General features: G+C 37.1%; 1 protein-coding gene across 2 annotated transcripts in view; it reads left to right on the top strand.

The window, feature by feature from the left end:
* adarb1 (adenosine deaminase, RNA-specific, B1) overlaps window positions 1–22,035 on the top strand; it is a 63,942-nt gene that overhangs the window by 30,589 nt on the left and 11,318 nt on the right. For both annotated transcript variants that reach the window (XM_015384732.1, XM_015384731.1), the window contains exons 3-7: window positions 5,782–6,698; window positions 11,187–11,301; window positions 13,544–13,712; window positions 13,844–13,995; window positions 16,726–16,894. In XM_015384732.1, the coding sequence (XP_015240218.1) occupies window positions 5,782–6,698; window positions 11,187–11,301; window positions 13,544–13,712; window positions 13,844–13,995; window positions 16,726–16,894 (1,522 nt within the window). The remainder of the gene's footprint in view (window positions 1–5,781; window positions 6,699–11,186; window positions 11,302–13,543; window positions 13,713–13,843; window positions 13,996–16,725; window positions 16,895–22,035) is intronic.

The following is a 22,035-nucleotide window of genomic DNA, read 5'->3' as shown; positions in this document are numbered from 1 at the left end:
GCTAACCTAAGACATTGTAACATTTTTAAAAACTCAGTAGCACCACAACTCCTAAATACTGCCTTACCTTATGTTTCTAACTGCTACCATATTTACACTAATGCTACTCAAATATTTCAACAGTGACCCAACAAAAACCTTTTTTGATTTCATGCAACACTATTCACAAGCTCTGTCTGCACTCTGAAGGACTTACTTTCCCTGAGGAAACCAGATGCTTGAAAAAATGTAAAATAAGTCTGAATATCAGCTGTTCTCTATCTGACCACTTTGGGGCACTCATTCATTTAGATGCTGTTCCAAGATGGTCAGCTGATCCTTAAATACAGAAAGGAATTTAAAAAAAAAAATGTAAGACCGGAGTAAGTAAGTAAATTACCTGTTTCGAAGCAGCAAAAAAATGCTCAGTCCCGAAACACATGCACTATACATCCTGCAAGTTCATAAAATGGAACATATGTACTTAAGAAATATGAAAGAACCTAATTGTAGCTTAAAATATTATTTATTTCTTCAGACTAGGTTGGGAATTGATAAAATTTTCATGATTTTGATTTCTTTATTGATTCTGTGAAACAATGAAATTGGTAAGTGCACGGTGACATTCGTCTACCTTCGCCTGAGACATTCTATTTCTGCCTGCCTTGGCGAAAACAGAAGGCAGTGAACGGGAGCTGCCAGCCTCTGAGCCAGTCAGGCTAGCTGTCTTCTCACAGTCATCTAAATCTAATGGAGAAGGCATCTGTTTAATGAAAAAGCATTACTGTATAATTTCGAGAAATAAACTCATCTCCCCCTGATTTAAATAAACGAGCGTCACCTTTCTCTCGCTCCCTGAATGGCGGAGCAACATCATAGCATGTTTAATAACCCCAAAGAGAGGTAGGAAACTGGTTTATTTCCAGAAATGGCATATGATTTACTAGGAACCATATTAAGCACAGCCAGTGATATAAAACTAGCTGCTTACTACCAGAGTTGCCTTCCATGCTGGTTGTAACTTTAGCTTCTGTCCAGAAGCATCAAAAACGCAGCATTTGTTCGTCTGCACTTTGGATGTATTTCCTCCCGCTGATATTATTGCCACTTTACATCCAAACTTTTGATCGGTTTACCCGATGAGATGCCGTTTTTTTGTTTTGCTTTTCTAGACTTACGCCTGGTCACGTCGTACTTGCTTACTGAATGCCGCGTACGTAACTTGCGTCAAAAACGTGACGTAAGTCGTGCTGCCCCGAGCGGCTCTGGTGCTTCCTGGAACCGTTAAAAGAACCGTTAAGGGAGTTGCCAGACGGTACCATGGAATTGGAACACACAGAACCGGTTCTGAACAGGAACCGGTTTTCGATTCCCATGCCTACTTCAGACCCTCACGTACGTCAGCGGATTGCACTCATACTATGCTTTGCATATTCAGCTGCATCGTTTTATAATCAAGTGTACCTATTTCTATGTCTCTGACAAATGCCTTAATTTCCCACCCTTCCAGGACATCATTAGATGAGTTTGCCTTTTAGCTCTAACATTAATGAAAGAAAGGGAGTCTAAAATGGGCACATTGCACTTTTTTCCCCGATGCACATCTGTCAGTGAGGCGCAGAGAGAGACTGTGGCGTTGTTTCCTTGCAATTGGCTGCTCTGTCTGAGCCGTCAAGTCTCCTGTTTACAGTATTTTATACTTCTTTCAGCTGTATTAGCAATCTCCCCCAAATTTTCTGATTTATTGTATTATAAAATTATATATGACATTCATCTGCCTCTCCAAATGTAACTGTCGCTAGCATCACAAGTCAAAATCTAATCACCTTATCTTAGATCTCTTGCACACCTGTCTTAAAATATAATGGATACTGGAGCGGATGTCGTCAAATGTCTCGTATTTTCAAATCCAAAGCTCAACAGTTATGACAATGTGGCAGCTGTCTATAATGTTATTAATATTTCTCCTTAATATTTCTAGATGTAGAATGAAATGGCAGTGAAGCTAAAATTGTTCCAGACTGATGGGCATTAACAGATATCTGCAAACATTACTGACATCTGGTCTGTTTGCTGTCAACCAGCAAACCCCTTCCTGCTACAAGCTAAGGGTAGATTTTAGGACAAGATTTAATAATCCTGGAAACAGGGAAAACAATTTTTATCATCTAAAAAAATATATATATATTTCTAGAACCTGAGAATTGCAAACTGAAGTACTTTCTTTTTGAAATATCTATAGCAAGGTATTTTATGTCTTGTCTTAAAAAAGGAAAAACACATTCATACATCAACAGATAAATAGGCCATATTAACTTAAATCAAGCCTAATGTTGATAACATATCCCAATTTGGGATACACCAGATATTCTCCCCCAGCTTTGTCTGTGCTCAAGCTTATTGAATTTTAATTAGACACAGGAGCTGTGTTCCTATTACACCCACAACAATCACACTCAAAGTTAGCTGTAGTCCCAACAGTATTTTAAATCTTGATAAAGATGAAAAGGTGTGATTGTCGTCATATTCTGCCTTCACTTTGTGGAAGGGTATGTTGTCATGTGAAATATGCTGCTGCTAAATTGTCTTTGTTGCCTTTCAAAGCCTCTGAAGCCTCGATTTACATTTTCATTCCCAGATATACATAAAAGATATATCTGAAGATAAAACGCAGTCCTAGCTCACACAATTCTACTTCTTTAATACCGAGGGAACACCAGGGGAAGAAAAGAGCTAATGTTGTAGCTTTGATGTGACAACCCGTCCAGCTCTTAAAGCTCTAATCTGATAAAATAGAGCAAAAACCCCAACAGCTACGTTGGACTGAAAATTAAGTCAAGATGTTTCACTCATTAAATTACAACAGATTACTTTAAATCTTTTCAAAGTATTAAAAGTTACCTCAAAATGCTGATTACACAAATTCCAGCATGTCAGTGACCACAACTGCATGTCTGTTCCATCATTTCATGCATGGCTTTTTCTTTATGCCTTTTTTTCCTCTTATGTCTGATTCAGTTGTTGGTTTGAGTTTTTAGCTCTGCTGGGTATCCAGATTCTCATTATTACACTTAATAGAAATAGTAGAAGTTGTGTTTGAGGGTAAGATATATTAAATGGTGTTTTGCCTAAATAAAGTGTTGTGAATAATAATGAGAAAAGAAGCTGCAGGTTTTTGTGTGCCATTTCTTCACTGTAAATTTGCAGCATGCAAGATATTTATTAATGTTTCGTATTTATTGGTTTTATTTAATATCAGAGCCGCACGGATGAAACTGATAAAGAAATGTACAGTAATTATCTGATTTTATGAAAGAAATTACATCTAAACATTTCAAATATAACACACTAGTTGGTTCCTGTTAATATAACCTAATGCAGAGACACAACCTATGAACCACATTAATTATGTTTCATTTTTGTAAGCCATATATATATTTCTAGAGTCCAGGTTCCAGCACCTGATTGGCTGTGGGATTGTCTGGGGTTTTGTTTTATTTTGTTTTCAAGGCCTTTCTTTCCACCAAAGCTGTTTTAGAGCTACACCAGCACTGGTCCCTAACTGGTCTCATAGACTATTTAACTGGAGTCGAGTCTAATATCTACAGTTTTTTTTTTGTTTGTTTCTTAACAAAAAGCAAACAGACACTTAAAAGCTCGATGTTTTAGATGAGTTTGAAATGCATATCTCCAGAATTTGTTAAAAGGGAAATTTAAGGGATTTATCCAAGTTTAAACAATAATAGCATGCTATAAAAAAAAGCTTACATCCTTTCACTGCTAACTTTTTTAACCATAGAGTAACTCCTTTAACATTGTTGTGGTTTTATTTCAGGAAAGTTTAAATCAGAACTTTCTAAGGAGTGGTAAATGTGTCACACACACACACCATTATAATGGATCGGTAGTCTCCCTATCCAATTTAGTGTCGTTTTTTCCGTTAATCTGGATATTACCTTGATGTTACCATTTTAGTTGTAGATTAATTATTTGGCATCCATGTACTTAAAATTTGCTTTTGTTTTTAAATAAGAGGTAAATATGGTTTTACCATTTTATTATTATTTAGGTTGATTGTGTTTAATTTCTAACAAACACAAATAAGACCATTTTCCACTGATTTAAACTCATTAATGGAAGTTAACCTCATTTTCATTTAACAGAAGTTACATAATTTGGATTGTTGATTTTATTTACCAGCATTACACTATAAATGTATAAGTTTCAGAGGAGGAATTTCAACAAAAGGACTGACCTCCTCCTGATTTATTGGTAACGCATTACTACATCCCATATTAGATATTAGATTATTTGCAGGCTTAAACTTTTTTTATCATCACCACTAAGGTGGTACGAAAAGTGTCCTTGTTGTGTATAGATTAAAACAAAGATGGCTGTTCCATGGTAAATTGGTGCCGCAAAGTTGGGGAAATACAAAAGTTTGAAAAAGGGTGAAACGACCAGCAGCCATGTAACTCTCCACCCAATAGAAACCCAGCAATTATTTGGTGATGATATAAAAACACATGTGGTGCTCTTTGAAGTGCTGCAGTTTCTGCTCTCCATGAAGGAAAAAAAATAAAAGAAAGGTGAGATCTAGCTCTGGTTTACCTCTTAAACTGTTTTGGTGGCAAAAACCTACATTTTGATCCTGTCTTCATTTGCAACACAAGGGCATAGCTCTAAATGCATGCTGATGAACAGATTGCATGTTTTCAGGTCATAAACTGAAAGAATTGCAGTTTGTGATCTTAGGTTTTTTTTTGTTTCTGACTCAGGACATGTCAGTAGCAGTGTGCAGTTGGTAATGGCATGTCAAAACATTTTGTCAACACTCTGCTCTCTGACAAGCTCCAAGGGGGGATCTCAGAGGCGCAGGGTCTTATGAATGGCACCTCATTAGCAAACCTTTTTGTTTGTTTGTGTCTTAAGACTTTCTTCATTTTCAATACGGGATTCTTTATTTTTTTTTAAAAAAAGAAAAGAAAAAAAAAAGCAATCATGTTAATGGTGTAAACTGCATTTTAACCTCCACCGTGTCGCCAGTCAAGCCTTTAGGATCCTGCAGTAGGTGGAGTCTTCTCCTCTTTGATGCCTCTTTGATGTACTCTCCTGTTTGCCTGGTCCTCAGCTTCCTACCCCTGCACTACTTTCCCTGCACTCCCTCAACCCAACCTACAATCCCACTCATGCACACTGCGGCCTCTCTTTCTCTTGAGTACCGCAAGGAGTAACCTATCAAGCCTTTGCTGAAGGATGTTATAAATGAAAATTTTTCCCAACATTCCATCCACTTTGCTAACTGGAATCAGTGATATGTGTTCCCCTTAGTCTAGGGTACAATTGGTTCTGGTTTTCCTTTAGAAACAATTATTAACTGGGTCAAAAAGGAACCCTTTAAGTCTGTTTTTTGTGTGCCTGTTGTTTGTTCGCCCTGTCCATGTGCAATGTCTATTGTCTATATCTTTATGGAAATACTACACATTATCACTTTTTTTATAACTGTAGTAACTTTGAGTGAACCCGAAGAGTAGTTGGCTTAATTTTGAGTTTAAAAAGCAAAATGTTTACAAAGGTACCCAGCTATAGCTTTCACTGTTAATCTGAGGAAACAGTTTTTTTTTGTATTTGTCTTTTCTGTGAGGTTTATAAATTCTATCCTAATTATATAATTGTCTTGCTGTTATAATGGAACACAAATCATTGGTTCAGTTCCAAAGAGTGATAAAGGAATCTATAAATTTTGCATTTACAAGATCCTGCAACGAAGGCGTTGTAAGTTACTCTTTCTGGGCACCGCAGGTTCAAGCAGCACAGACGTTAAGGAAAACCGAAACCTGGACAACGTGTCCTGCAAAGACGGGATGGGAGTCGGTGATCAGCTCCCCAATGGAAGCGGCCATGGCAGTCGAAAGCGCCCCTTAGAGGAGGGGAACAATGGGCACGCCCATTCCAAGTTCCGGGCAAAGAAGCGCAAGAAAACACCAGGGCCGGTGCTGCCCAAAAATGCTCTGATGCAGCTAAATGAGATCAAACCAGGTCTGCAGTACAAGCTGCTGTCTCAGACTGGGCCGGTCCATGCACCAGTGTTTGTCATGACTGTGGAGGTTAATGGGCAGATGTTTGAGGGCATGGGTCCGACCAAGAAGAAGGCTAAGCTGAATGCAGCCGAGAAAGCGCTGCGTTCATTTGTTCAGTTCCCCAATGCATCTGAGGCCCACCTGGCCATGGGTCGTACACTGACGGTGAATACTGACTTTACATCAGATCAAGCAGACTTCCCTGACATGCTCTTTAATGGCTTTGAGACACCCGCCGCGCCTGAAGAATCCTTCTATCTAGGCTCCAACGGTACAAACTCACTAGGGGAGTATCCGTTACCCACACCACCTGGCAGCAACCTTGCCCAGGCTCCTTTACCCCCTCCATCTGTATTCAGCTCACCCTCCACTGGCAAAAATCCAGTCATGATCCTCAATGAGCTCAGGCCAGGCCTCAAGTATGACTTTGTCTCAGAGAGTGGTGAAAGTCATGCCAAGAATTTTGTGATGTCAGTAACAGTGGACTCACAGACGTTTGAAGGCTCAGGGCGGAACAAAAAGTTGGCGAAAGCCCGGGCAGCACAGGCCGCCCTCTCTGCTCTCTTCAACATGCAACTAGACCAGACACCGTCCAGGCAACCCATACCAAGAGAGGGGTTGCAACTTCACCTTCCCCAGGTAAGTTTTTTTTTTTTTTTTTTGTCTTTCCAAATTTCTCAAGAACTAAACAAATGTAAAAAAGTTAGATTTTAATTGGTTTAATTAGTAAAAGACGGACTGTATTGGCTACTCTATCCAAACATAAATGTTACAAACAGATGTAATAATAATGTATATCAAAGCAAGAGAAGTGAGCTGCAATTACCCAACAATAGAACAGAATATAATGTCTGTATGAACATGAAAAACATTTAAAAAAAAGTGACTGTTCCAATACAATAACAAGCAACACATGGCAGGATCTTATGTTGAGTGCAATTAATGCACAAGGTAAGAAACTGTTTTTGAGCCTGTCCAATTGTGTCCTACATGAGAACCCAAACCCACAGACTGGCAGAGAGAGATTAGCACACGTTTTCTGTAACTATGCAAAGAGATTAAGCAATTTTTGCGCTCTTAGAAATAAATACGGCAGCAGACGTTCTTGTTTAACACCCGATGAAAGCAGTAATGATTGCTGTTTCCAAAAAAAAAAAAAAACTCCTCAACAGGATTCTGTTAAATGACTTGGGTAGAATAGTTATTATAATTTTGTCGAAAGAGAAAAGGCAGTTAGGAAGTTAATAGATTTTGAGAAGAAAATAAAACTACAGTTATAGGTCAGGCACATCTTAATAAATTCTGTTCTGATGAAGCACATTTTCTTGGATTAATCTATTCCTCATTTATAAAGCCACTAATGTATATCGCCACATAGGACATACAGTAGTATGACACGGGAACCATTGCTATGCGTTGTCTTGGCTGCACAGGTAGAAGTTGTGTCAAAAGTAACCAAAACAGGTTATTTTTTAAGTTAAATAAACTTTTATAAATAGGATGATATTCTGCTTTGGGCAGTTTGATTAACTTAAATTTACTAACCCGAAATATATGTCCCAAAACGTTTGGAAAAGGTAAAGCGATGTATACAGTATTTAGAATACCCGACAAATCATTTTCATGGTTAACTAAAGGTTTGACTTATATAATACAAGGATTTCAATACTCAGGTATTCATTTGTTGTTCATGTTTATGAAGAGTTTACAGAATCTGACATACAATTTCAGCATCACACAAATATTTTTTAACCTAGTTGTGCTGCAAAGGCTATGCTAAGGTTTTTAATTTTCAACACTAGTGTTTATGTCTCACCTGCTCCATTATGAATGAATATTGACTGCCAGCCAGAGTTTGGCTTTTTTTCTTTTTTACCCTCTCTCTCTCTCTCTGCTACTCTGAAAGTTTCGGTGTTTCTCTGGCAATGCAACTGACAGACCACTCTCAAAGCTAGGAAAAGGGGGTATATGTCCCAGGTATAACCGAAAGCACCATTAAATATCCCACTCCTGCCGCTGTCCAGTCCACCCCTGAATTCAGAAACTTTCTTTGAGCTTTTCAAAACAACTGACAGGATCCTTATAGCTAATATTTTAGACTTGTCAACACTGTAATGCACAATCTCCACACTGCTTTTGTATTAGTTTAGCAAGACTTTTTTTTGTTTTGTTTTTTATGTTTTTGGGACAGATTCATGCTGTTTCCCCATTAAATCAGCATGGTATTGATGACATGTTTCAATATAAGCAGTGGTGCCTGAGTGTGCCCAACGCCACCTATAATGGCTAACAGGGGAAGTCTTATCTATTAATATACATTAACATATAAAAACAACATAAAATGTAACACTTCATACAACATGCGAACTCAGTGGTTCTGCAAGGTAACGACACAGTGTGATGTTCTCTTTTCACTTGCTCACAGCAACCTTTTATTATATGTCACTCAGTTAATTAATTTCTTGCAGTTTAGCCATCAGTACAGCTCTTTAGCTCCAAACCTGGACAAAAAGTGCTACTAAATGGTCACTTCCATGAACTGTAATGAAGCTGAGGATACGATTTGGCCTTAAGGAATTTTTTTTTTTTAAATAAAAGTAGCTGTATCTAAATCATAGTCAGCCATTGTTAATGGTTTCAGCTGACAGTAAAGGGAGCGGCTTAGTGCCAGTCTGCAGCACTAATGTGCAAAGTTATGGAACAACTAGAGTCATCAAAGACGGGCATGATTGGCATTGATTTTAACAAGAAACGTGTATGCAAGCTTAAAAGATTTTATTAGTTATGCTCTTACTGGGTAATGCTTTACATATGTCTACCTGGTGAGGTACAGATGATCTCAGATGTGTGGTTATGGAAAAAAGGAAACTAAGTGGCTTTTTGACATTAAAGGGAAAGTAGAGAACAAAAGCTGCTAATTAAATTCCTTTGTTTGTCTGATCTTTGGCCTTGTGAATCTCTGTAATAGCAGGAGTCCTTCCATAAGGCAAACTTATAAATCAGCATTAACCTTCTCAAAGCAGTTTAAGATGTCAGTGACTAAAGTCCATCATTTTATAATAAAAACATCATTAATTAAATAAACATTTTTGAGACAACTATTTTTCTTGATATGTGCTTTGTAAAATTACTCCTTATGAACTGATTTTATACGAATTAGATTAAATCCTACAGTTTATGAAAATAGGGATACAGTTAGACTAATAAAGTATGAATTTTTTGGAAGTATCGTCTGGGGAATATTGTCATATAAATGGTGCAAAAGCTTAAATTAACCGCAAGACTTCTGAAACAATGAATTTAGGTGCAGCCAAATGAAGCACATTATCTAAACCATTACTTGCAACTGTTAGGCACAGAGGCGGAGGGGGGTGATTTGCACTTGCTTTGCACCCAGCCTAGTTTACCTGGGCAACTTGCAGTCATTTAGTCTAGTAGGACGCCAATTTTTCCAGTATTTTAAAGTAAAACCTAAGGCCTTTTACCAGATGATGAAATGGAGTCATCAGCAGAACAGTGAGAATGGACCAAAGGATATACAACTGTACATAAATTAACTTCTGCAGAGCCAACTTGAAGCAACATCATGGTGAAACCAGAAAGTGTAGAAAAAGAAAAATAGAAAACAAACTTTATTGATCTCACAGTGGAGAAATTAACTCTCTGCATTTAACCCATCCCCTTTGGGAGTAGTGGGCTGCCACTGTGCGGCGCCCAGCGAGCAATGTGGGGTTAAGGCTCTTGCTCAGAGACCCAGAGTGGCAGTCTGTGGGGATCGAACCGGGTACTTGCAACCTTCTCAGAGCACAAGCACACTGCACCAACCACTAGGCCAACACTACTTAAGTCTTACAGAAAACTTACTTTAAGAAAATACCATTAAACGTTATTCTATTTGATGTTAAACCAGTAGTTGAACTTAGTTTTACCATGTCTGTATCAATGAAAACATGTTATTTTAGTAGGTTCTGGTAGAGGATGAAGCACACATCTAAAACTAATGTATTCCTCTGAAGCTAATATATAGCTTTGTTTGATTACAGGAAGCAAACTGCCAAATAGTCAACCTTTCAAACTGTACTAATCTAAAAAGCTGTCATCAAAGCCTCCTTCACAGCGGTTTGCAGAGAAGTGAAGTCGCATTGCCTGTCTGAGATGAGTGTCAGTGGGGAGAGAAAATTAACTCATTCAGCAAAGCCAATCAGCCTGACATTGTCAACAGGCTTTTTTTCTTTCTTTGTTCCCTCTCTCATCTTGTCCTGCTGCCTATATCATTGGTGACACCCACACTAATTACTCAAACTAATTTCCAGTTGCACGATATTTTAATTTCTGTTATCCCTTCCTATGTGGCATAGCACTTATTGGAGAAAACAGGCTGGCAGAATCTCAACATCTTTTTCTTTCTTATTTTTAATTTTAATTTGTTTTTATTTTGGTTCGGACAACAAATTCCTCATCACGCATTTTGTGAGAGAGAACAAAACAGCAGGACAAGTAAATAGTATTTTTTACATCTATAAAGTTTAAAAGGCTTTTTTGTCCTTGGCATTAAAAGCTGAAGTCATCCGGTTTTAAGTGGGCAGCTAAAGTAGCAGGGAAGTAATATTAGACTGATTTCTTTAATTTGTGATCAACCAGCCGTCATCTTTTGGTTGTGGTCATTTTCTATCGCATTAGCAGTGGTTAAACAGCCTGCAAGAGGGGCTGGCTGTCCAAAAACTTAAAGATGTGTGAAGGTAATTTTAGCTTTCCTCAAATGTTTGGCTGGAGATAAAGTTCTAGAAAGCAGGAAAACACTTCGCTCACAACTGATGTGCAGGTTTATTTGTTTGTTTGTGCTCTCAGAAGGGAGCTGATAAACCAAAACTGTCATTCCAAACTCCAACAGTGCTGCTTAAAAGATTGTTATGCTTACCTCAGAGGGGGTCAGGCCAGTTTCACTTGTTGCTGTTTCAAGTCTGTGACTCTTGTTTGATGTCAGATGCGAGCACTGTGACAGGTAGATAGTGCTCCAGGGGGGGATAACATCAGACATGCTCTGAAGGCTGACATATCTAAGGCAAGCTTTTTGTGTCTGCACGGTTATGTGCATGTGTCCTCCTGCTCGCTTGTCTGTGTCTCCAGGTTCTGGCTGACGCTGTGTCTCGCCTGGTGGTGGACAAGTTCAGTGAGCTGACAGACAACTTCACCTCCCCCCATGCACGACGAAAAGTCCTGGCAGGAGTCGTCATGACAACAGGTAAAACTGGACAAGGAGACCCGTTGCGAATTTTTGTGTTTTAGGGAATGCTTCGGTCGTTCAAAGGGACATGAAAACAAAAAGATTAGCAATTTGGATGTTAACCGTGTCATGAAAAACAAGATCAAAACATGTATGATATTTACCACTTTTTTTACTGACAATTTGTCTTATATTTAATCCAATTCAGTTTATTTATACAGAGCAAACTGCCATAACATCCCACGTTTGTTTATTTTTTTTGTTTATTTATTATTAGGATCCCCATTAGCTGTGCTTTACACCCAGCTACTCTTCCTGGGGTCCACATCATTAAAATACAGTACACAATGTAAATTCATGAACATGTTTGACAGATGACAAATATCATATACACATCAATAAGACTGAACATTCATAGAAAAGGGGAAAGTTACAATTTAAAATTTTAACATTTTATGAATAAGTTACAATAAATTAGAATATGAAACTATTTAATTTATAGATAAGTTGCTCCTAAAAACTTCTTAAGTTGCATTTTAAAAGCAGATTTATGTACAACTTTTATGAGAATTAATGGCAATGAGTTCCATTCTTTCATTGCTCTGTAAGTAAAGGTGCATATGAGAAAATTAGTTTTCGCCCTAGAAATTACAACTCGTCCTTCAGCTGCATGTCTTGTGGCATAACCATGAGAGTCCAAATTATTTTAAAATTGAACAAACAGAAACAGTGGACTCTGGAGTTTTAAGATTTTCCACGTTGAGAATAATAGCAAAGCTAGTGCCCTGTCATGAACCTTTAGCCAGCTTAGATTTGCATGCATGGTATTTATACTGGTCCTGTAAGAACAATTTAATGCTACACGGGCAGCTTTATTCTGCATTATTTGAAGTTTCTCTAAATCTTTTCTTTTTGCATTTGACCATATTGTATGACAGTAGTCAAGTTGAGAAATTGTTCATCTTCGTTGTTATAACGTCAAGGCACTTTACAGGAACAAATCTTACATAACTCTACAAAAGGATCTTACTCCATGTTAGAATTTCTCTTACTGAACCTCTAGTGATAAATAAGCTGCTAAAGAGCCGATTCTCAGCAAGTTGGTTTTAAAGAAGCCAAGACATGTTTGATTCTTCTGCTTTTGTATTTTAAGTTTCTATAGACTAACACAGTTAACACAGTATCTTGTTATACGTGAAAGCATTGCGGCGTCTGAACTCAGTTTACATGGTGGGCAAGCGAAGACTCCTACTGGCAGGATAAGTATAAACGTTTATAGACATGCTATGATTTGGCCTATAAGTATCACTATGATGAACAAATTCAATCATCTCTTGGAAAGAAATTTCAGCCACTTTATGATGACCTGAAGAGGCATTGAAAACTTTTCTTTCTACTTCTATATAAAGTTTTATGTTGTAAGGTAGCAGCCTGTGCCGAACAATACCCCCTAGAGTCAGCCACAGTATTAGGTCTATCCTATGGTAGACGCATCAAACATTAACCAGCCTTAAGTGAGACAAGATTAGAGCAATGTATTCGGGTGAAATAATAATGAAAGTAATCTTAGTTGAAGTCCCAAAAAATAAATGCACTAAATGTGCAATATATCATTCTTAATTGGTTCTTGCATTGCTCTTATAGAGGACATAAGTGAAATACCAGTGAACATTGGAAGTAACCAATTCCAAACAATTTTTTTTAAATGTATATATTGCAAACATAATCTATCAGAGCTTCTTGCTCTAACTATAAATCACAGTTCTTATTATGGTGGTATTTGATAGAAAACAAAAAAAAAAAAACAAAAAAAAAACCTCTAACAAGATTCTTAACAAGAGGAATTAAAGTTGATTTTGTAGAGAATCAAATCCTGGGAAGGTTTTTAAGTATTCATGCTGCAATTAATGTGCCTTCCTTTAATTTTAGTGTGAGTTTCTAAAAAAAAAAACGGTGGGGAATTCACAGAGTTAGAAAATGTCACGACAAGACACTTGATTTTATTCTGAAGTAACTGTCTCATTTTAAAAACTGGAACTTTAAAAATAATTTGTATGCATTGAAAGCAGTGACTTGGGCATGCATGATTTAAAGTTTTATCAGTTTTGGAAATGTATCGTCTCTCAGGACAAAGAAAGTCTGTTTTCTGCATTATTGGTGCTTGATTAAGTGTCACAACAATGTGCAACGTTAGTTAAGGGACAGCAACCAGTGTGTGATGTGATACACCTGTACGTCTTTGTTTTTGCCCCTCAAACAGGGACTGATGTGAAGGAAGCACAGGTCATCTGTGTCTCCACTGGAACCAAGTGCATCAACGGTGAGTACATGAGCGACCGTGGCCTGGCACTTAACGACTGCCATGCGGAGATAATCGCCCGGCGCTCGCTCATCAGGTACCTCTACACCCAGCTGGAGTTCTTCCTCAGGTTAGCAGACAAATACACTGTTTATTCAGTCATATAAGGTTTATATTTCTACAGATTTACTGGATCATATTGACATTTTTTTGCCCACTTAGATATAATGTATCAAGCATTTTATTGTTTTTGTATTATAGCAACATTAAAGATGACCATCACAAGTCTATATTTGTGCCATGTGACAAGGGAGGCTACAAATTAAAGGACAACGTTCAGTTCCACCTGTACATCAGCACCTCACCATGCGGAGACGCAAGGATTTTCTCTCCGCATGAAGCCGGAGTGGAAGGTATGAAACCAGCCAACTATTTCTATGTATTGTCCTAAACTCTGCAGACATATTTTTTATGTCTCAGAGTTAAGCTTCTCCCAATATTTAATTAAATGTAGTTTTTTCTCTCTTATGCTTTGTTTTATTTGATTTCTAGTCTAGTGTCCAAAATGCACTTTACAGACATATTTAAACAAGGCGCTGATAATTAGAGCATTTAGTCATTCTCTGTCCTCCTCCATCAGTCTTTCTCCTACCCAGCCTAAACCACTCTGTCTGTCTGATTAACCTCCCTCGTACTCTTGTCAAACCGCTTTCCATTGCACATGGCAGATTGAATAGAAAACAGCCACATTCAATTAGTCACTGAATGGATGGGTGCTTGCTGGTGGAACATCACAAAACCCAGATAACATAATTTTTTTTTGCTTTCTTCTTTTGGAGCCACTGGCTTTGTCAGTAAACATACCAATTTACTTGTGCAACAGATTTTTGTGAAATCTTACTTAAGAATATAACAGAACCATAGTCATTTCCAAATAATCACACCATCAACTTCTACGTTAAATTCAAAGATAAAAAAAATAGAATCTCTGAAGTGTTGGTGATATCTGTAAAGCTGTCAAAAACTTGCTGTGCTTAAAGAACTGTTTAACATGAAAAGGCAAAAACAAAAGCCTAAAGAATGTGTTTCCAGATCCTTTACCTGGAAAAGGAATTCTAACCTTTAAATATACATTTCTAAATATTACAATCTGAAATATTTTTTTTGCATCATAACTGGTACACCTAATACTCTGTCCTTAGCATTAACAAGCTGCTACTGAAGCTACGTCACCTCACATACAGTCTGATCTATTTTGAAAAAGACTGTCTTCAAGGAATTAAATGTCAGTTGGAAGCTTCTGATAGAACAGCTGTCTTACAGTAATATTTAGCCATATCTGGTTGAAAGTAGCAAACCAGGGTGACCAGGTTTTTTTTTTTACTTTAACTGATGCCACACTTTGAGGCAGCTAGTTTGATCTCTAACTTATGGTTGGAGAAATGCCAACTTCTCTTCTTAGAATTCCAGTTTCTGGGGATTTGCTGTTTTGTTATGATTTTGGGCTTTGTTTCTCTGACCTTCCATTACAGGCATGCCCAAACTCGGTCCGCGAGGGCCGCTGTACTGCAGGTTTTAGAGGTTTTCCTGCTCTAGCCCGGGTGATTTTCATTGATAGCCAATTAACAGGCTTTGTCTTAACTGCAATCATTAGAATCAGCTGTGTTAAAGCAAGGAAACCTCTAAAACCTGCAGGACAGCGGCCCTCGAGGAACAACTGTGGGCATACCCGCGTAGTCTATTTAACAAGTACTATCTGTAGGTGATAGCTTTAGCATGCTATATTTAGGCAAGGCAAGGCAAATTTATTTGTATAGCACAATTCAGTACAAAGACAATGCAAAGTGCTTTACATGATTAAATAAAACAGAATCAAAGCAAGTAGGAAAAAAATAAATAAATAAATAAAATAACAAATGCAGAAATAAAAGAGAATATTAAAAACAGTTTGACTAAAGAAAATAAAAAAAGTTGGACTAATGATGTTTTAGTTGAACTGTTTAACTAGAACAGTCGAAGGCAATCCTAAACAAATGTGTTTTTAGTCTTGATTTAAAGGAACTAAGGCTTTCCGCACTTTTACAGTTTTCTTGAAGTTAAGCATTATAGTGCAGTTTAGGATGCTAATTGGTATGCTTGGATCTATTTGCATTATGTTAAGTTTTGAGCATTACATATGTAGGGTAAATACAGAGGCTAGGTGATTTTAACAAGTCGTTAAAGTAAGCATTAGCGTTCCAGTATTAGCATTTAGAGCTTGCATTTAGTCTGCTCTGGTGTACTGAGCAATGCCTTTTCACCTTTCTATACCTATTCATAGCTAACATTTTACTTTCAATTCACCATTTAACAAAAGACAAACTGCTGCTCAAAAGTTAATACCACTACAAAATAGCTTATTCTCTCTCTACTCATGTGCTGCGCTAAAACTGTTAATAGTTAATTGGCCTCGTTTGCAGAAGCTTTAGGATTTGCAGGGTTACGACAATGTGTGAAGAAACTGGATTTATTGAAAAGTAAACTCGTCCAAGATAGACTGTAAGTTATAACATTAAAACTTTTGGGTATTGTAGTCATGCTCTAAAGTCCAAATTTCTCTGTCCTCACGCTGTAAAATGAACTGCATCACCTCTTGAAATCAAATTTCATTTTTTCAAGCTGTAAATGTTCTATAAGTACTTAAAATTCAGTATGGTGCCTACATGGCTTGGATTCGCCTCTTCCTTATTTAAAATATCAATGTGCAGCCATAATATTTCAGATGGTGTCGTAGTGAACAGCTTGTTCAGCCCACAATGCAAAAAGTCATTGAAATGTAACACTGGATAAATAGTGATTGGATACGCATAAAAAAAAGAAAAGCAATTTGCTTTGTTGTATATTTTTTGTTATTTTTTAATAATAGACCTTCCTCAAAAATATATAATTTTTACTTTTCTGTCTATAATTTCTACTTATCACTTTACTGGAATAGTTTAAAAATATGTCTTTCTGATTGTTTTTTTCTGCCTTGCATGTATATTTATATCCATACAGGTTATAACTAAATATTCTGTATTGTGAATTAGTGAATTCCAAATATAAGGTCTTCACACTAGCTAATGATAGGTCTACTGATCATTATGATAATTTTTCTTCCTCAGATCAGGGAGACCGACACCCAAACCGCAAAGCAAGAGGTCAGCTCAGGACCAAAATTGAGTCAGGGGAGGGCACCATTCCTGTACGATCCAGTAACACCATCCAGACCTGGGATGGTGTGCTTCAAGGAGAGAGGTTGCTCACCATGTCCTGCAGCGACAAGATTGCGAGGTAATTGGGTTGAAATAAAGTACGTAAAAGTTCATATTTTGCTTTAAGACTCAAATATTAAATTCCTCGTCAGCATTGTTTTGCAATTTTACCAGCAGATAATGAATATGTTAGTTACTACAACTGGGAGTTATAGTTAATTAATATGTCATTCAAATTAAGGGCAAACCCAAGTAATTATCTTTAGATGAATTATTATAGCTGACAATTGTCTGAATTACCACGTGTTTTTAACCGCTTACCTTTGTGACTGGACTTCTTGACACAGTAGTTAAAATCCAAGATGTCTTCTACATCAGTATATTTCTATAACTTGGTTTATAAATTATTAACAGAAAGGTGGTGATGGTAATATTATGTTCAATGAAATATGCAAACACTACAAACTACTGGAATAAATGCAGAATGCATGAAAGAATCAGCAAACATAAAAGATTTCAAATGAGTTCTCAAGATAGGGTCTGTTGACAGGGTCTCAGATGATGTCCATCAGATTAGCTGTAGAAATGATTAGTGTGACAATAGTCTTTATATGGTCTTTGTTAACAGTCAAATCAAGTTTAACTTCATCCAATAATTAACAATTACCAATAAACATAATGCATTGGATGTTAAACCTTTTTATGTTTATGAAAATGAGTGGAGATGTGGGGAAACGCAATGCTTCTGTTGCCACGGCAATGGATAGTTTAGCTGCAAACACGCCTTAATCCACAGCTAGCAACAACTAGCCAACAGGCCACAAACATGCTACTGCAGTCAGCTAACCCTGATATATTGGCAGCTAGCTTAGGATGGTAATCACAGGCCAGGAACCAGATGGCCGACCCACGCTCGCCCTCCAATGGCAGCCAATATGGCGGTCGATTCGAGTGCTGGTCAATTCTACAACAGGTACACAAGGGTGGGTGGAGTCTTTGTTAGCAGAACCTTCCAGCGTGTGCCAGCCTATTTACCTTGTCTGCAGTTGTTGTAATAGAGAGCCACTACACCAGAAACCAAGATCTCTGTGATTCAATGGAAACTGGGGGGGAAAAAGGATGTCTGTCTGTTGCATATGTGGTCTCAACACACACAACATATGCAACATTTTTACATATGTAGAAAGTGCAGAAGCTCCCAAACTATTGAGTTCATGTTCTTTTTGTGTAAATATTCTATGCTACCATAAAAAAACATTTTTTTCCTACTATTTATGTATAAAAATACTTTTTCTTGTTTATTTGCATTCAATTGGGTGCAAATACATGTTTATGAACCATATTATTTTGAGCTTATTTCTTTTATTTGCTGCCAATATAATTTCTGCAAAGGGATATATTCTCCCACCCTCGATGCACTTTATCAATTCAAGTCCATGACTTTCTCTGCTGTGAGTGTGGAGGAGAGCTCGGTGAATTGATGAATCCTTTGTCCCTGGAAGAACTTTTTTTCTCGGCTGATCATAGCGTCTTTAGTCTCTGTCGATGTTCAAGGCAACACTGTGATTAATGGTGAAACTCCTCTGTGACTGATCACGAGAGCACTTCGCCTCCTCCAGCCTGGATAAAACTCCGCCTAAGCGCACAGTGACTGAATGCTGATATTGTGAATCCGCTGCGACACAGTGTAAATATGTTCACAGCTTAGTCTCACTGGACTCAAACAAGATTTGGGATAATTTTTTCTGTTTCTGAACAGCATAAAAGAAACAATCTGGGTTTCAAAACTCCCACAATGCAGTAAAAATATAATGTATTAATTGTCATATATCTAACACAAATATTGAAAACTGAAGGTAAATTTTTTTCATTATCATTTGAATTTGCCTATAATTAAGTCTAAATGTAACTGATGGTGAAATGCATCATTAAAAGTAATATGATTAAAGACAAATGTGAGTTTTTCAGAAAACTATCTTTTAAAAATCGTTTTTATTTGACCCTTTATGATTAAAACATCGTTTGTTGACACCTGAATGAAAACTCCATGTAAGGTGAAAAGAGTAAAATAAAAAAACTAAGTATGAGCGCAAGCTACTGTACGAGAATGAGCACAAGAGTGATGCAGTTCTGTGTTTTGGCCACAGGTGGCAGTATCATTAGATAACTCTGTAATGCTTCTTTAAATTGTTTCAACAAAAAATGATTTCAATTATTTGATAGGTAATGTGTTTCCTTCCAGAAAAAAGCTGATCCTTTTAAATTTTTATCTAAAAAACTAAAAAACTTAATTCCATGTATTTTTTCCACTCATTACACCCTTCTTTGAGTTTATCATTCATATTAAGTCATTTAGGTCTGTTTTATAGTAAGTACAAGTTATTTCAGTCATCTAATCCATCAACTCTCTTGAAAAAAACTCTACTAACAAAATAAATGTAGTCAGTGTAGGTCAGCTGTTTACCGAAACCGAATAAATGAGGATCATGCAGGCCTGTGGATAATAATAATAAAAAAAGGTAATACAGTGTTGGTCTTAAGCAAAGCAAATATAACGTGTTATAGGTAAATATTTCAGCTGCTTTGACTCCCCCCACCCCACATCAACTTGAACCACATTTCATCATGTCTTTCTTTTGATTCTGCCTTCTAATGAGGCTTTCCCAGTCTGACTTTGTTAGGCAGAAATATGTCTAAATGATTGTACTTGTGAGCGGTGTTGAAATCTCCTGGGAACATTGTGAACCGTTTTTTTTCCTGAGGAACCTGAATGGAGCACAGTTCATTACGATTCAAATAATGCCGTTCTATGTTAGATCCAATGACTGCTGTTAACTAATCAAATGGGGGCTTTGGTCAAATTTGAGGTAAATAAGGGCCAGTAATTAGTTAGTGATTATATGACCATCATTTTACATGTTTAGTTACCAACATAAGAGATTGCCACCATTTTAATGCATTAACATTGAGCCAGCTCATTTAAACAGGCTCTTTAAGTTTCTACATACTGAATCTTTTTATGCTGCTTTATGTTTTTACTAACTCTTACTATGACCGTCTTTTGCCTGTTTGGTCTCTCCACATGAAGCCACAAAGCGTCCTATTCTGCTGCTGAAAAAAACCCAACACAAAACAGGAATACAGGGAGGTTTGACAGGAACAAAATTGAATGCCTCTGAAAACATAACTCCAATGAGTTTTCCTGCCTGTTTCTGCTTCGTTTTGTTCGCTGCGTGTCCTTCAGAAGGTTTTCGGCTGAATTTGTGTCTCCGTACTGTTGCGATAAAACAATGTGTGTATATTGCTGAGAATAATATGAACCTGTTTGACTGTGCTGAATTTTTTACAGCCTGCAGCTATAAAAGCCTGAGATTTCTTTTTTTCTTCTCTATTTTTTCCACTCACCTGCTCAAACACATATACACCAAGAATATTATGTTTGGAACAAAAGAGTCTGTTGTGCAGCATTGCATCCTTTGTTTTTGTTTTCTTCCCAGGCTCAAATTAAGACGAGTAGAATTTCTTTAGTTGAATTATTCTGTTGAACACTATAAAAAATCAGAAATGTTCCACTTATTACTAAATATAGTGATGATTTAAGGATCAGTACTCTTATGCTAAAGCTGGTAAGAGTGTTTTTTTCTGGTATATACTTCTAAAATAGAAAAGCTTTCACTGCAGTTTCCATTTGCTTCTCTAAACAACAGCAAACAGCATCTTATTTTCTAATTTTCTATTTAATTTGATGTTTCTAAATATTGTCTTAGAAATGGCACCAGGTTACAAAGCTTCATCTGTCTGTGCATAAAATAACTTCAGTTCGTTGATGCATCAAGTACAGTGTTCTTTCCCTATTCCGATGTTAAAAATCTCTTTCCCGTTTTCTTTAGTTTTAGTCAGTTATGGTACAAAACAAACTCAAATAATTTTAAACTGCTTCTTAAACATGTGAGTTTACTGTGCTGCATTAGCCGCCACAATCCCAGATCCTAATCCGATTACAAGCCTTTTTCAATACCGATTGGTCTTAAATGTCCCAGTGTAACATGCAACCCATTGGCACGCCTACATTTCCACACTGTGGCACAATAAAAAAGTAATTCCATCCTATTTAAGCATCCATGTTACGAACATGTATGATAATGGGGGAAACGCCTTGTTAAATATCCTGTGAAAAATGTAGGCAAAAGATAAACCAAGGTAGTAACACCATCATGGTACATACTGATATCTATTGAACTGTCTCCCACCAAACCTGTAGGGGGAGCTCTACATGTAGCCTCTGGATTAGGGATGAAGAAGAATGCTAGCTTCCATTAGCTTGTTGGCTTGCAACAGTTAGAGCTGTCACTACCCGATCTGTCCTGGAAGCACGATCCGTTCTGCGCGTGCACACATACATCCGGGTCGTCCTTGATTTCATTTTGTTAAAAATACCTAAATGACGTTTTCCGTCCCCAAAAATAGTGAACGTACTAAAATATAATGTGTTAATGTATTTCCTGAGAAAATAAATGCCTTAAAATCCTGTCTTTTATCACTCGTCTGTGCCCTACGCTACTTCCGGGAGCTAACTTTTTCGGCTTTGGATTTAAACATAAATGTAGTCTTTTTGAGTTTTTTTTATGTTTTTTTTGTTTAGTTTTAACCGTATGCTATATAGAGTAATCTAAAGAAAGAAATAACTAAAATCCAGATAAACATGGTTTAATCATATATTGCTGGACTGCTCTGAGCATGTCCCATGATGATGTCAGAGAAGCAGTTTAACAAAGAAAATGTAAAAAGCATTGAAATTGTCTCACAAAAGTCAGACATTTTTTTTGATGTGTATTAGTATTCTTTAGTCAGTTAAGGATAGAAATAAGTAGTTTTAGTACCATATTTAAATTATTTATGGACACCCAGAAGTATGTCTATTTGGGCATTTGCAGAACGGATCGTGCTTCCGGGACGGATCGGGTTGTGACAAGAGCTTCTACTGAAAGATGGAGCTTTTTCAGCTTTTTGCTTCTGCTCTGAAGAAGTTAAGCACAGTTTTTTCATTGGTTCAGCAGCTTTAATGAGGCAAATAAATAGTTAAATGTTTGAATTTGGGACATTTGTTCTCCATCGTCCTTACTGCTAGCATGTTCTTCTGAATGAATGCTAGGCCCTTATTTTTTCATTTTGAAGTTTGACTTCCCCCTCTGGAAGTTACGAAAAATCCACAGAAAAGCT

This window comes from Cyprinodon variegatus, unplaced genomic scaffold, assembly GCF_000732505.1.
Source record: "Cyprinodon variegatus isolate N-32 unplaced genomic scaffold, C_variegatus-1.0 Scaffold321, whole genome shotgun sequence".
NCBI lineage: Eukaryota > Metazoa > Chordata > Actinopteri > Cyprinodontiformes > Cyprinodontidae > Cyprinodon > Cyprinodon variegatus.
Note: the sequence above shows the minus strand (reverse complement) of the source record. Positions and strands in the feature narration are given on the sequence as shown.